At 40.5% G+C, this 16,901-nt stretch overlaps 1 protein-coding gene across 5 annotated transcripts in view; it reads left to right on the plus strand.

Annotated features, from left to right (window-relative positions):
• The window catches only part of NBAS (NBAS subunit of NRZ tethering complex), a 341,233-nt gene that overhangs the window by 238,671 nt on the left and 85,661 nt on the right, over positions 1–16,901 (plus strand). For all 5 annotated transcript variants that reach the window (XM_075923472.2, XM_075923475.2, XM_075923474.2 and 2 more), the window contains 2 exons: positions 12,275–12,493; positions 13,444–13,646. In XM_075923472.2, the coding sequence (XP_075779587.2) occupies positions 12,275–12,493; positions 13,444–13,646 (422 nt within the window). The remainder of the gene's footprint in view (positions 1–12,274; positions 12,494–13,443; positions 13,647–16,901) is intronic.

The raw sequence follows: 16,901 nt of genomic DNA on the forward strand, positions 1-16,901 counted from the left end.
CCACCCTATACCGAAAACCTACCGACCACTGTGCCTACCTTCATGCCTCCAACTTCCATCCCGGACACACCACACGATCCATTGTCTACAGCCAAGCACTGAGAGACACCTGCATTTGCTCCAACACCGCAGACAGAGACAAACACCTTCAAGATCTTCACCAAGCATTCTTAAAACTATGATACCTGCCTAAGGAAGTGAGGAAACAGATCAGCAGAGCCAGACGTGTACCCAGAAGCCTGCTACTACAAGACAAGCCCAACAAAGAAACCAACACCACTGGCCATCACCTACAGTCCTCAGCTAAAACCTCTTGAACGTCATCAGTGATCTACAACCCATCCTGGACAACGATTCCTCACTTTCACAGGCCTTGGGAGGCAGGCTAGTCCTTGCCCACAGACAACCCACCAACCTGAAGCATATTCTTACCAGCAACTATACACCACACCACAGTACCTCTAACTCAGGAACCAATCCCTGCAACAGACCTTGGTGCCAACTCTGCCCACATATCTACACCAGCAACACCATCACAGGACCTAACCAGATCAGCCACACCATCACTGGCTCATTCACCTGCACATCTACCAATGTAATATACTCCATCATGTGCCAGCAACGTCCCTCTGCTATATACATTGGCCAAACTGGACAGTCCCTACCCAAAAGAATAAACAGACACAAATCAGATATTAGGAATGGCAATATAAAAAAAACGGTAGGGGAACACTTCAATCTCCTTGGACACACAATAGCAGATTTAAAGGTAGCCTTCCTGACCAGACTTCAAAGAGAAACTGCTGAGCTGACGTTCATTTGCAAATTTGACGACACCAGCTCAGGATAAAACAAAGACTGTGAATGGCTAGCCAATTACAAAAGCAGTTTCTCCTCTCTTGGTGTTCACACCTCCAGATCAGCTGCTAGAAGTGGGCCTCATTCTCCCTGATTGAATTTACCTCGTTATCTCTAGCCTGATTCTTGCCTGCATATTTACACCTGCCTCTGGAAATTTCCACTACATGCATCTGATGAAGCGGGTCTTTGACCACAAAAGCTTATGCTCCAATACATCTGTTAGTCTATAAGGTGCTATAGGACTCCTTGTCGCTTTTGTTAAAATTGTTATTTTTCTCCTCTTCACTATATTGCCATCACCAAGGACACTATAAATAGGGACAGGCACCGTATGTTAGTTAATAAGAGCAGGCTGCTGTTTCAGTAACACAAATGAAATATAAATCAGTGATGTAATATGTGGAGCTATTTGGGAATGTTTTGTTGAAACATTTTTACATTAGAAAATGCGTAATCATGAATTTTTTTTTGTTGAAAGCTATTTGTTTTTAGGTAACTTTCTCAGGTCCAGAATATAATGTTTGCTTAGACAATAGAGACACTTATTCCACAATAGTCTGTTTAGAGCTTCCTGTGACTGCTTAGTCAGGCAAGCTGTGATGAGTGTTTACAGGGGCTTTTCTTTACGACCGCGTCTCACATGCAACTCCTCCACTGCGTCCCCTTGCGTGACACGAAAGGAATGCAGGTGGTTGCCCTTGAGGACACCACAGCACTGAAACCATGGAGCCAGAGCTGCCACAAAGCAGTGCCAGGCTCACGGGTCTCATGCTGCGCTTCATGGCACAGTACTTCCAAACTGTCCTCAGGCTGGACGAGGACCAGCCCTGACCACAGGCCCTGATCATCCAGGTTCTGGCACTCCTGCTGCTGTGCATGCCCATCAATCCCTGGGACACTGAGGAACGCTGCTTCTGGTAGCAGGAGACCAGTTTGGACTGCTGGGACCACATCATTCTACAGCAATGGGACAACCAGCAGTGACTCCAGAACTTCTGCATGCAGAAGACCACCTTCCTCAAGCTCTGCAAGTGGCTTACCCTTGCCTTCTGGTGACAAGACACCCAGCTGAGACCCCCTATCCCCTTGCAGAAGCATGTCATCATTATACTCTGGAAGCTCACCACACTGGTCGGCTAACGATGCTTTGGGAACCAATTCTGGATGGGGCTGTGCTCCTGGAGGTAGCCAAGGCCATCAGTCAGGTGATGGTATGGAAAGTTGTCACTGGGCAACGTGGACACCATCGGGGGTGGCTTTGCTGCCAGGGGCATCCCTGATTGAGGGTGGCATAGACAGCACTCTCATCCCCCTCCTGGTCCCTGACCACTGAGCCTTGGACTACATGAACAGGAGGGGGTACTTCTCCAAAGGGGACTTCTTCATCTGAACGCCAGTGAGGTAAGGCTCCACTCATTGGACATCAGGCTCATTGAATTTTACCTAGACAGAACAAGGCAATTTAGACAATCACACAAGCTATTTATATCAACAGCAGACCACTCTAAAGGACAAGTGGTATCCAAACAAACTATCTCCAAGTGGATCTTGAACTGCATTAGCGAATGCTATGCCATCAGCAAAGTCGCATTATCTACACCTATTTAGGCATGTTCCACAAGAATCATGGTCACAGCAATAGCCTTCTTGCATAATGTGCCCATCCGAGACACATGCAGGGCAGCAACATGGGCCTCCACACATACCTTCACAAAGCATTATGCATTAGTACTTACCATTCACAGTGTACCACCTTTAGGACCACAGTCCTCTCAGCGGTCTGCCGATGAGACCCGAAGCCCTTCCTTCCTAGAGGCTAGAGGTACTGCTCTACAGTCACCTAAAATGGATGGCTCCCAGCGACACTCCTCAAAGAAGAAAAGGGAAGGTACCTTGTGCAAGAACTGGTGCCCTTCAGGATGGGCATCCTTGTGGGTGCTCCACAATCCATTATCCTCCCCTCTGCTTTGGAGATGTAACCTCTCTCTGTGGAAGTGAAGGAATCGAGGTGATGGTTGACGGCACGCATGCGTCGGCACGCTCGCTCCGGCGCAAGCAGTGCAGCGTGTGTGCGCCAGCACCCAGGGAGGAATACTGCTGCCAAAACATTCTAATTAGTAGCGCGGAAGTGCCAAAACACCTACGGTAGAGCACCCACAGGAACACCCATTTCAAAAAACACCAGTTACTGCACAAGGTGAGTGACCTCTCTTTTATTCTCTGAAGAAAGCAGGAGTCCAGATTTTTAAATAACAAGTTTGCTTGGTAGTATGGATGCTCTGCTTATTATTTCAAAATAATGGGGTTATTTTGAAATAACTCCCTAGTGTAGACCAGGGATTAGCTCTTGCTTTTTTGGAATTACAGAAAGAGTCCCCTTTGAGATTTGTTTATTGACTTTGGAACTAGATCTGGTGCTGACACTTAACATTAAAAAGTTTGCATAGCAGTTTTTAAACTTAAGAGATGGGGGAAAGCCGATTTGTGAGGAGGAGCACATGGATCGGACAGAGATGTCTCTTAGAGGAGAGTCTATTGATAGATATTCTCTAGGTTTTAGTCAAGAGGAGAGGATGGAAGAGGATAAAGCATGGGCCAGATCAGACGAAAAACATTCACATAAAAAAGAATCTGACACATCAAAAAAAGGGCAGACAGATAAACAGTGACAAGTTTTTAAAGTGTTTGGACACAAATGCTAGAAGTCTAGAAAATAAGATGGGTGAACTAGAGTGCCTCGTGTTAAAGGAGGATACTGATATAATAGGCATCACAGAAAGCTGGTGGAGTGAGGACAATCAATGGGACACAATCATTGCGGGTACAAAATGTATCCGAAGGACAGATCAGGTCATGCAGGTAGGGAGTGCACTATATGTGAAAGAAAATTTAGAATCAAATGAAGTAAAAATCTTAAATAAATCAACATGTTCCATAGAATCGCTATGGTTAGTAATTCCCTGCTCTAATAAGAATATAACAGTAGAGATCTATTATTGACCACCTGACCAGGACAGTAATAGTGACTATGAAATGCTAAGGGAGATTAGAGAGGCTATCAAAATAAAGAACACAATAATAGTGGGGGATTTCAACTATTCCCATATTGACTGGATATATGTCACATCAGGACAAGATGCAGAGACAAAATTTCTTGATTCCTTAAATGACTGCTTCTTGGAGCAGCTGGTACAGGAACCCACAAGGGGAGAGGCAATTCTCAATTTAGTCCTAAGTGGCGCACAGGATCTGGTCCAAGAGGTAACTATAACAGGACAGCTTAGTAATAGTGACCATAATATAATAACATTTAACATTCCTGTGGTGGGAAGAACACCTCAGCAGCCCAACACTGTGGCATTTAATTTCAAAAAGGGGAACTATACAAAAATGAGAAGGTTAGTTAAGCAGAAATTAACAGGCATAGTGACTAAAGTAAAATCCCTGCAAGCTGCATGAGCACTTTTCAAAGACACCATAATAGAGGCCCAACTTAAATGTATACCCCAAATTAAAAAACATAGTAGAAGAACTAAGAAAGAGCCACCATGGCTTGGCTTAACCATGTAAAAGAAGCAGTGAGAGAGAGAAGATGACTTCTTTTAAAAAGTGGAAGTCAAATTGTAGTGAGGTAAATAAAAAGGAGCATAAACACTGCCAAATGAAGTGTAAAACTGTAATAAGAAAAGCCAAAAAGGAGTTTGAAGAACAGCTAGCCAAAAACTCAAAAGGTAATAAAATGTTTATGTACATCAGAAGGAGGAAGCCTGCTAAACAACCAGTGGGGCACCTGGACGATCGAGATATAAAAGGAGCACTTAAAGACGATAAAGTCATTGCAAAGAAACTAAATGAATTCTTTGCTTTAGTCTTCATGGCTGAGGATGTTAGGGAGATTCCCAAACCTGACCCGTCCTTTGTAGGTGACAAACCTAAGGACTTGTCACAGATTGAAGTGTCATTAGAGGAGGTTTTGGAATTAATTGATAAACTTAACAAGTCACCAGGACCAGATGGCATTCACCCAAGAGTTCTGAAAGAACTCAAATGTGAAATTGCGGAACTATTAACTATGGTTTGTAACCTATCTTTTAAATCAGCTTCCGTATTCAACAACTAGAAGATAGCTAATGTAACGCCAATATTTAAAAAGGGCTCTAGAGGCAGTCCTGGCAATTACAGACTCGTAAATCTAATGTCAGTACCGGGTAAATTAGTTGAAAGAATAGTAAAGAATAAAATTGTCAGACACATAGAAGAATATAATTTGTTGGGCAAAAGTCAACATGGTTTCTGTAAAGGGAAATCATGTCTTACTAATCTATTAGAGTTCTTTGAATGGATCAACGAACATGTCAATAAGGGGGATCCAGTGTAGATATAGTGTACTTAGACTTCCAGAAAGCCTTTGACAAGGTCCCTCAGCAAAGGCTCTTACATAAATTAAGTTGTCATGGGATAAGAGAAAAGATCCTTTTAAGGACTGAGAACTGGTTAAAAGACAGGAAACAAAGGGTAGAAATAAATGGTAAATTATCAGAATGGAGAGGGGTAATGTGGTGTTCCCCAAGGGTCAGTCGTAGGACCAATCCTGTTCAACATATTCATAAATGATCTGGAGAAAGGGGTAAACAGTAAAAAGGCAAAGTTTGCAGATAATACTAAACTGCTCAAGGTAGTTAAGACCAAAGTTGACTGTGAAGACCTTCAAAAAGATCTCCCCAAACTAAGTGACTAGGCAACAAAATGGCAAATGAAATTTAAAGTATTGCACATTGGGAAAAATAATCCCAACCATACATATAATGTGATGGGAGCTAATTTAGAGAATATCTTATTTCCCTTATATAAATCCAGATGTGGTCTCCTCATCTCAAAAAAAGATATACTGGCATTAGAAAAGGTTCAGAGAAGGGCAACTAAAATGATTAGGGGTTTGGAATGGGTCCCATATGAGGAGAGATTAAAGAGACTGGGACTTTTCAGCTTTGAAAAGAGGAGACTAAGGGGGCATATGTTTGAGGTCTATAAAATCATGAGTGGTGTGGAGAATGTGAATAAGGAAAAGTTATTTACTTGTTCCCATAATATAAGAACTACGGGCCACCAAATGAAACAAATGGGCAACAGGTTTAAAACAAAGAAAAGGAAGTTCTTCACACAGCACATAGTCAATCTATGGAACTCCTTGCCTGAGGAGGTTCTGAAGGCTAGGACTATAACAGGGTTTAAAAGAGAACTAGATCAATTCATGGAGGTTAAGTCTATAAATGGCTATTAGCTAATATGGGTAAGGAATGGTGTCCCTAGCCTCTGTTTGTCAGAGGGAGGAGATGGATGGCAGAAGAGAGATGACTTGATCATTACCTGTTCGATTCACTCCCTCTGGGACACCTGGCATTGGCCACTGTCGGCAGACAGGATACTGGGCTGGATGGACCTTTGGTCTGACCCAATATGGCCATTCTTATGTTCTTATGTAGATCTAACACCCTCCCGTCTAATGAGTGGTAGCTCAGTCCTCAATTCAGGAAACCATGTCAGCCCATTTTTGAGTCAACTCATATTTAGATTTTTTTTCATTATAGATTATTGGCTGTACAATTAAACAGTTTTATATTAATAAAAAAGGCTTTTACAATTATTGATTTTCTTCAAATGAAAACTAACATTGAAATAGCCTCCAAGCTATTCCAAAGAAGTGGGCAAGTTAGCATATCTCATTACTGAAACTGACTAGAAATAAATGTCAGCTGATCACATTTCAAATGAAATAGGAAGAAAATTATAATATATTGGTAGTGCTGCATTTTATCACCGTGCAGAGATGAAAACAAAATCTGATAACCCAGTATTCTTTTTAATGGTTCAGTCTATGTGTGCTTATGATATCATGACTTCTAAGAATACAAAACATTTTCTCAGTTCTTCCAAAATTAATAAAACAAGGTAGAATAGATGCATGAATCTGTTTTCTGTTCTTTTGTCCTCATAGTTTCAACATCAGAATTCACTAAAAGGGTAAAGAAGGTGAAATGATGCTGGTTTAATCTTCTTCGTTGTTTTTTAGTTTAAGGAAATATAGAAATCTAGTTATTGAGCCAATTTAATATGATTCCATGTAAAAATAATCTTCATTGTCACAAGTCATTCTTATACTAAAATTGTATTAAAACTTTACTTTCTTAGTTGACTAGTATTTCTTTGCTTTTGACAGTGCAGGAATAGTTCACAAAATTATTTGATTCTTAGAGTTTAATATTAAAATATCAGAAGATTAAATAGATTGAATCTCTTCATTTCCTTAGCAGTCCAAAGAGAGAGAGGGAGGGAGTAGATATGATACTAAATTCAGTTACCATTAAAAGCGCCCATTGGAGCATTTCCTGTAGTTCAGAAAGAGAAGCCTGGAAAAATGGGGTAATCTCTGTTTCACATTAAAGAGTTTTATGAGGACAGTCTTATGCACAAATTTGAATATTAATGAGGATACCATTGAGTTTGCAACCTGTCCCCATGTGATAGTTAATCTAAATGAACCTTATTCAAACTCTAAATATCATAGAATCATAGGACTGGAAGGGACCTCAAGAGGTCATCGAGTCCAGCCCCCCGCCCTCAAGGCAGGACCAAGCTCCGTCTACACCATCCCTGACAGATGTCTATCTAACCTGTTCTTAAATATCTCCAGAGAGGGAGATTCCACCACCTCCCTTGGCAATTTATTCCAATATTTGACCACCCTGACAGTTAGGAATTTTTTCCTAATGTCCAATAGAAACCTCCCCTGCTGCACTTTAAGCCCATTACTCCTTGTCCTGTCCTCAGAAACCAAGAGGAACGAATTTTCTCCTTCCTCCTTGTGACACCCTTTTAGATATTTGAAAACAGCTATCATGTCCCCCCTTAATCTTCTTTTTTCCAAACTAAACAAGCCCAGTTCATGAAGCCTGGCTTCATAGGTCATGTTCTCTAAACCTTTAATCATTCTTGTCGCTCTTCTCTGTACCCTTTCCAATTTCTCCACATCTTTCTTGAAATGTGGTGCCCAGAACTGGACACAGTACTCCAGCTGAGGCCTAACTAGTGCAGAGTAGAGCGGCAGAATGACTTCACGAGTTTTGCTTACAACACACCTGTTGATACAACCTAGAATCATATTTGCTTTTTTTTTGCAACAGCATCACACTGTTGACTCATATTCAACTTGTGGTCCACTATGACCCCTAGATCCCTTTCCGCCATGCTCCTTCCTAGACAGTCGCTTCCCATCTTGTATGTATGGAACTGATTGTTCCTTCCTAAGTGGAGCACTTTGCATTTCTCTTTATTAAACCTCATCCTGTTTACCTCTGACCATTTCTCTAACTTGCTAAGGTCATTTTGAATTATGTCCCTATCCTCCAAAGAAGTTGCAACCCCACCCAGTTTGGTATCATCTGCAAACTTAATAAGCGTACTCTCTATCCCAATATCTACATCATTGATGAAGATCTTGAACAGTACGGGTCCCAAAACAGACCCTTGCGGAACTCCACTTGTTATCCCTTTCCAGCAGGATTTAGTACCGTTAACAACAACTCTATGACTACGGTTATCTAGCCAATTATGCACCCACCTTATCGTGGCCCTATCTAAGTTATATTTGCCTAGTTTATCAATAAGAATATCATGCGAGACCGTATCAAATGCCTTACTAAATATGAATATGACTTTTTAATACAGAATGTTATCTGTTACCTTTCATTAAAAGAAATAAAAGATTCTTGAAATACTTGTCCTACTGCTGTTGAAAATCGAAGAACTAAGAATAAACCGAGTAAAACTTCTCATTATGACACTTTGTTCTAGGTACAGGCAAACACAATACGTTATAATAAAACCATTTTTTAATGTTTATCACTTTCATGTCTGAAAGACAAAAATAAACACTTTTCCCCTCAAAGTATCCTCAGTGTCAGGGATTTTATATTTAAAGAATGCACATCTACAGTACCCTAAACGTGCAAAAATTATTCTGGTTATGCAAAATATGAAACTGACTGTAAAAAGAGCTGGTTCAAGCATCAGAAATATTATTTCTAAAGTGAACTAACAGACCTCAAAAAAAACATAAGTGGTTTTAACTTATATTTGCACTGTTTCCTTTTGAAACAGTAATGATTTTTGTATATTAAAAAATAGTGTGTGTCTCAAGCAATTTGCAGTTACAGTTAAAATGTTCTTGAGTGATTGCAGCTAATTCAGAGTGAATCAATATGCGTTACTTTAAATTGTTGTTTCCATTATTGATATTGTTGATGATAATTACATTACAGTACCACTTAAGCCCAAACCAAGAATTTGGGCCTCACTGTGCTAGGCATTGCACAAATTAATTGAGAGACCAGTCTCAGTCCTGAAGAGCTTGCAGTCCAGATGGAAAAAACTAAATGAACCTCTTTCCTGAGATACAAATATTAAATGTGGTCGTATAGGAAATCTGTGGCAGAGCAAAGAGACGGAAGTCACATTTCCTGAGTTCTAATCTAGTACCTTAGCTGCAAGACTAGCCTGCCTTTGTAGTGAGTAATCAATAGTTTTCACAGTGGACCGTCAGCCTACTTGCCAAATTGTTGCACCTTAATATTAGTAGAAAAAATAGTTTAATACTCTCTAAAGGTTCAGTTATGTTATTTAAAAAGTCATAATCAGATTTAAACAATATTAATAAATTATTTAACACACTACATAATACAGTATAGGAAAACAACATTATACAGTCCCAACATGATCCAGGAAAGTGGATCTTCAGTTTGATTCACTGTCAACTGCCTTTTGAGAAATTCACCTCTATATACATACACTGATCTTAAGACAAGGCAGTTCCATTCCCATCATTTACTTGTTTGTGGAGTTCCTTGCCCATGGTATCTCAGCTTATGTGATCAGTAAGCTAAAGACATCTGTAATAAAGTCATGCATCAGAAAATACCTTTGGCAACAAGCAGATGGGCAAAACACATTGTTCAGTGATCATTATGTTAACAGTAACAAGTATACTTCATCAACCACATGTATTCCTTTTCTGGGCATCTGGACACAGTTCCTGAAGGTCAACAGATTAGAGAAAAAAAGTTGCATACATTTGCACACAAAAGTGCAACTTGAGTTCAAACCATCTAGCATACAGATTCAGAGCGCTTTTGGTTCAGGTATAAAATAAGGGATTTTGGTTTGTATGGCGAAGAGTAATCATGTCTAAAATGTCCTGTTTGAGGGAATTCAATTCCACTCTCCCATGCAAATCTATTACTGCTTCTGGAATTCTCAATAAATTACTGCAGCTCTTACAACCATAACTCTTATTCTCTCTACACACCTCTATCAGCCACTTTCCTATTCAGTACTTGGGCATGTAGACTCAATCTTTGTTTCCTTCCTCCTGTGCACCAGGGCATTGAGATTATATTCACCAGTTGCCCTTTACACACTAGTTGAGCAGTTTTCTCAAAGGCATGCTGACAACATAACCTTTGTAAAACTAGCTAATCTACAGTGTTAAGCACATTTAAAATATTGATCTCATCCCAGACTTGAAAAGACTTAATGGTAAAACTTTAATTGAACTTTTCCCCTGCTTTCTACTATTTAATAATTAAAAATACATTATTTTGAGATCCTGATTGAAGCTTTGAAGGAAAGGCTGGGAGATAGCTGCTGTGATGTTAGGAAACAGATAAGGGGGTTCAGTGAACTGTCCCTTAGCTACTCTTCTTGAGACACTGTCTTTGCCAAGAGTATTTCTGCCAGGTTCCTTTTTTTTGGTGGGCCTTAGCCTTAAGGGAACTGTGGCCGGGTACGTACACCCTGACTTCCTTAGGGTGGATCAGGGTTGTGCTGACTTTCCAGATAGAATCAGTGATATTGTCATGTGCCTCCCCATAGCGAGACCCAATGGCCAGAGTCCGAGTGCTGGCCTTTCGGTTCTGGGCTGCAAGGCCTAATGTCCTTAGACGGTATGTCTGTCCATGAGCACAGGGCAGTGAGACCTAGCCGCCAGAATCAAGAGAGCAACTCTCGAGCTCAGGGCAACATGACATAATGCCCAATAATGGGGGCAATCACCAAAAGAGATGATCATCTGGGTAGGGGGCCCTGGGTGCACCTGAGTCCAGAGAATTCCAACCCACAGTCCTAACAGTTAGCAGAGTTGTTAACCCCTGCATCAGCAGGGAATCCAGATTGATACCACTTCCTTCACCTCTCAGGATCACATCCTGCCAGGTTTCAGACTCCTCGGTGCAGGTAACTCAAGCGGGTCAGCTATAGGCAACAGGTCTCCGATCTGTGTCTGGGATCTCTAGTACCCACAAGCAAGGGTTGTAATGACAGCACGGTCTGACAGGTAGAACTTGATAGGACAGTGTGAGATTAACCATTTCTTGTCGAGTATGGGATATGCACTCTCCATTACAAAGGTACTCAAAACTTTTATTTACACTTTTGCTTGGAATGAAGCATTTTTCAGATTATGAAATTCTCAAAATAAGAGTATCTTTTATTACTGGTGCTGCTTATAGGATCCAAGCATTTGATAGAATGGAATTCACTTATTTTTCCCTTTCTAGTTAAGCTTTCACCTTCTTTAAATAATATCTGTAGTTGCAATCTGTGCCTTTAGCAAATGGACTGAAGTTATAGTGCAAAGTACAGCTGTAGTATATTCTTTATTAAACCAATGGTGCTGGGTTTGTCATCTGCATCAGCATCTGATCAGATGAATATTAAGAGTTACAATGAATGCGTGGTTGGATGGATTCATATGTGGCTTATGATGGATTAGCTAGAAATACATAAATTTGTAGAACTCCCACTGTTCTTCATTACATGTCACAGATGTAAGTATAGATTTAAACAGCGACCTAATATGCATCAGAATAGCTTAAATCAAAAGCTGGACTGTTGACAATTTCAGGGAAAGTTGACAGGTAATTTGAAGCATATGAATAAAAAGTTGGACTTCAAACTTGTTCCTGAGTATATCCTATTACTTGTCTAAGTTACATTCTGTGAAAAATTCCACAAGTTAGGGGTAAAAGGACACTATCAGAGTTTTTCCTTTTCTTTTGTTTTTTCAGCTGTTATTCTCGCTGCTTCTGGTTCATAAGGAAAATTCAAGGAAATATATGCAACATCTGATGGTTTTCAAACAAATGATTTGGTTAGAGAAATAAGGATGTTGCCATTTAGTATTTCACTTAATGTTTTAGTTAGCTCTTCAGGGCAAGGACTGTCTATTACTCTGTGTTTATATAGTTCTTAATGCAATAGAATTGTGATCCTGGTTGTGGCCTCAAAGCAATATTGCAATACAAATAATAATGAATAAATAATAACGCTAATGATAAAAAAGGCATAATCTCTTTTTCAGCTGTCAGTAGATGCCCGGCTAGAAATGACTAATAAGGCTATTAATGCAGTGCAACAGATCATTGAGAAATCAAGAAAAAAGAACTCTGAAAATGATATGGACAGTGCTGGAAGCACGCCTGTCACTTATGAAGAAACTCTGAATCATCTGCAGCAGTCCCTTGCTCATCTGGAAACACTCAATCATAGGTTTATCGCTTATCTGAAAAATAGTGAGCAGGTAATGAGAAATTACACATAAACAAAATCAAATATATTTCAGCAGCAGCATATATTTGCCTTCTGTATCTTTTCACTTTCAGGATACCACAAAAGATATTAGAGGTTTGGGCTTGATGGGATTTGCTGAATATGCCTTATACTAATTGTAGATTAACTGTGAGTCTTGAATATACTTCATCATAAATTTTAGTCATTTAATATAGGGTTTTTTCTCTCTTTTGCCAGAACAAAAAGGCAGGGTGAGGTTCAGTGTAAAGTTTGGAGGTGGAACTTGTGCAAGGTTTCAAGTTTATATTGATATACAATGCAATGAGAAATTTATATAGCAATGATTTGGTAAGCTTTGTTGACCTACTGTACCATTATAAGTATGCCCCTTGGAAATAGTTAACTGGACAGCTTTATTTTCATATACATACACAGATGGCAAGTCAATTTATATCACTGTGTTCAGGAAAAATGTTTCCCTACCCCATTTTTATAAAGTAATGTGCACCAATCCCACATTGTGTTGAGGAAGGGGCATGAGTCAGATTAAAATGTTGATACTTTTATGAAATCTCCAGTTTCTGCATTGTAAAAGGTTTAGTTTTGCATAATTTTTTGCTTGTAAAATAGAACACATTTGAAAAAATAAGCTGCTATTGCAAAAAAAATTCTTCTACACAAATGTTAGATTATCAGATATACTCATAAAAATGTATTGTGAGTTATAATGAAACCTCATTAGTGATCAGTTGCTTGTCATGTTACCATGAGTACTAATGGTGGAAAGAATGACTTCTGTCATAATGTATTATGGTATATTTTGGCTTTGTTGGCTTGTCTTTGAAGGTGTTTAGAAATTTCCCTTTGATGATCGTTTTGATAAATAGTGATATACTGAGCCAGACATATCAGTAAGTAAAGATTGGCTGTCTCATGAGTTTAAAAACTGTCTATTTTCAGGAAGTGCTGCAGAAGTATGGCCATTTATATGATTTATCCAGGTCAGAGAAGGAAAAAATCCATGACCAAGCATTAGCTATGTGTATAGATGGTCAACCATTAGACATGATACAGCAGTTGTTGGAAGTGGCTGTTGGAAATATGGATCTCTCCCCAAGAGACATAGTACAAGGCACTATAAACAAAATTGTATGTGTGTTAAGGTAAGTTACATTTCTACAATTATTAAAAATAACACTCTTTCTTTGTTCTGTAGGATGCTTCGGATTCTTCAGGTCCTGAAAAATATCTAATATCCAATTAGGTTTTAGAGAAGTTTGTGTTAAGGTTTACATTTAATGAAACCTGTATAATCCATTGTGCTATGCAGAATTCCAGGAGATGGAGTAAGGACTTTATCCCCCCCCCCTTTTTTTTGTAAACTTGCTCTTATTCCATGAGTCCAGTTTTTGGAAATATACTTATTAGATATAGATATACTCGCTATATATACCTGTTGTATGTCTTTGGAGTGATGACAATGAATGGTGCCTTTGTTAAATAAAGAGAGAATGGAAAGTTCCGTTTTGCAGCATGGATGTTGGGAGCAGGTTCTGGGATCTAAATGGAGGAATTTCTTGTGCTGTAGGATGTTTTGCATATGGACTGGGCTATATGGACCTGGGATCTCTTTTGCGATGGAAGTACAGACTCTGTAGGTAACAAGTTAAGGCCTATATTGTCAAAATGAGTGATTTTTGGGTTCTTAAGTTTTGGGCATCCAGCTTTAAAGGTGCCATATTTCCTCAAGGTCCTATGGTTGTATCAAGTTGTATACCCCATGTTATTAGTTACTTTTGAAAATTTAGGGTTTTAAGATTTTTTGTTTGTCTTTTATGTAAAGTTGATCAGTTTGATTTTACTCAACTGAAGATAGGCCTCCAAGTCCTAACCTTGGTGGAGAGACCTTGAGTTGAGTACACAAAGAGTAATTGGGTATACAGTTGCCTTTTTATGATGGTCATACATTATTGCACTCTATCATTTGCCGGGAGTAGAAACAGACTGTTGTAAGAAAGAAATTGGGGAGACGAAGAAGAAAACTCAGAGGAGAGGGAGCTAGAAAGGAGAAGAATGAGACGGTGTAAAAATAAAATCTGTTGAAACAATGACATTGGGTAGAGCTGATAAGTTATAGGAGTAGGTGAAGTGTAGGATAATCAGAAAAAAAACACCAGTGACCAAATTTGAGAGTTCTGTAAATGATGTTAGGGGCTGTGATCGCTTCTCCTGGCTGCTGTCACCAAGCAGAAGGGAGAGTGGGAGCTGATGAAGTCAGTTATCCGGGTGAGTCCCTTCACTTCCTGGAAGCTGAATGACCCTGATTTACCTTTGCACACCTGGCTGTAGCTAGTGTTGACTGGTTTGGGAAAAGATCCTCAAAGCTTTGAGGTATTTCCTTCTGGGAGGACATCCTAGTTGTCACTTCTGCTTCACATTTGGTAGGAGAGAGGAAGAAGCATCATTAGTGCCCGCCTGTCCTCCCACGAGGGCCCATATGTCCCTACATTGTGACATTGTTGTGTGGTTGATATACCCATCGCCTTTGGGTGGCTGCGCACTCTACGGCCCTGCAGTTGGGCATAACACAGTGTGACTTAATAGTTTGAGTCCTCACCTTGGTCCCAGCTACTGGGACAGCATAGCCTGGCATCCGGAGTACATAGCGTCGCTGCCTTTCTCAGGGCAACATGGCTGAATGGACAGAGTCAATAGGTGCCACCTCACAGTGGGGTGAATGGGATATAGAGATCCTGGTTTGCCTTCTCCACTTGGACCCAACCCAGGGCCTTGGTGGTGGTTGGGTTGCCCACCATCCGCTTGGCAGGGCTTCCTGCAAAACTTGTCAGGCCTTTTTCTGGTATTGCTACTGTTCCCCCCCAAGTTACTTCCTACCCGTATCACTCTGTCTCTGGGTTCTCTCTCTCTACCCTCTTAGCAGCATCCTGGTCCAGTGTCTTGGCATCTATCTCACCCAGCTGCTGTCAGTGACCTGGCGTGCAGCACTTCCTTCCTTATCAGTGGTCAGCCCAGACTGAGCTGCTCTGCAAACCTTTATAGCTGGCTCCCAGATGAAGCATGCCCAGCAGAGCTGAGGAGACAGGGCCTCCTCAACTAGGAAAGCAGGGATAAGTATTGCTGTGGGGGTTGATACACCCCATCACAGGCATTGAAAAGGACAGGTGCAAAAGTTGAAAAGTACATCCTTAGGTACAAAGGAGGCTACATGTGGACTGAAGTACTGAAGAAGGTTACAACTGTATAAACAGCTTCTCTCTAAACACGAGAGTATTTTAAAAAAGGTTGCTACCTGGCATCTTTTTAGCCTGCTGAGATGGTGTCATTGAAGTCAGTGAAATTGGATGTGTCTCAGTCATGCACCAGCAAATTAACATTCAAGCTGGTGCACGACACAAATCGAAACTTACTAACCACATTTTCTGTGACCCCAGTGTGTTTCAAGGTTCAGTAGAAAAAAAGTATAATTATAGTTCTTGGCTGCCTGAAAGAACTGCCAAGTTAAGGAACTCAATAAATGTAACTTGATAAAAGAAAACTTGTAAGGTTTTGTTTGCACTGAAACTTCCTGGGCTTATTACGGATTAGATATGTCCATCACAAATCAAAAATATAGGACTAGAAGGGACCTTGGTAGGTCATCTATTCCCGTTCCCTGCATCATCACTATTACCTTTATCAATTACACTTCCAGTCTCATTAAAAATATGAAATTAGTTGCATAGGGTCTCTTTTCCAAAAGCCCACATTGATTGGAATAAATTATATTGCCCTCCTTTAATTCTTCATTAATTTAGTCCCATGTCAGTTGCTCCATTGTTTTGCCTGGGATTGATGTCAGATTGACATGCTTATAATTAAGGCTCTGTGTCTGTCAGTGAGGCCTTGGAAGTTATGGATTCTGTGACTTTCTGTGACTGTCATAGGTACTAGTGTGGTTGACCCGTGGGCCATCCAAGTAGATGGCTCTGGGGACAGCTGATCAGGAGGCTCCTGGCACAGTCATACCAACTGCTGCTGGAATGGCCCAGGGGACAGAAACATCAACCACTGCCCCAATAGTGTGCATCCCACCAGCCCTGGGCAGTCATATCCAGCCAGCTGGAGCAGCCTCAGTCCCCCGCAGTCCATCCCCACATCCATACCCCATTACATGCTCCCTGCAGCAGCATCCCCCAATGCCCCTTCCCCCCCGCACACGCATACACTATATAATCACAGGTATTTTTAGTAAAAGACATGGATGGATTATGGGCTATTAATTTGTGTTTATTGCCTGTGACCTGTCCAAAACTTTTACTAAAATTACCATGACTAAATTAGCGACGAGGAGTCCTGTGGCACCTTATAGACTAACTGAAGTGTAGGAGCATAAGCTTTCGTGGGCAAAGACCCACTTC

The sequence above is a fragment of the Pelodiscus sinensis genome, chromosome 3 (genome assembly GCF_052426305.1).
Source record: "Pelodiscus sinensis isolate ZL-2025 chromosome 3, ASM5242630v1, whole genome shotgun sequence".
Lineage (NCBI taxonomy): Eukaryota > Metazoa > Chordata > Testudines > Trionychidae > Pelodiscus > Pelodiscus sinensis.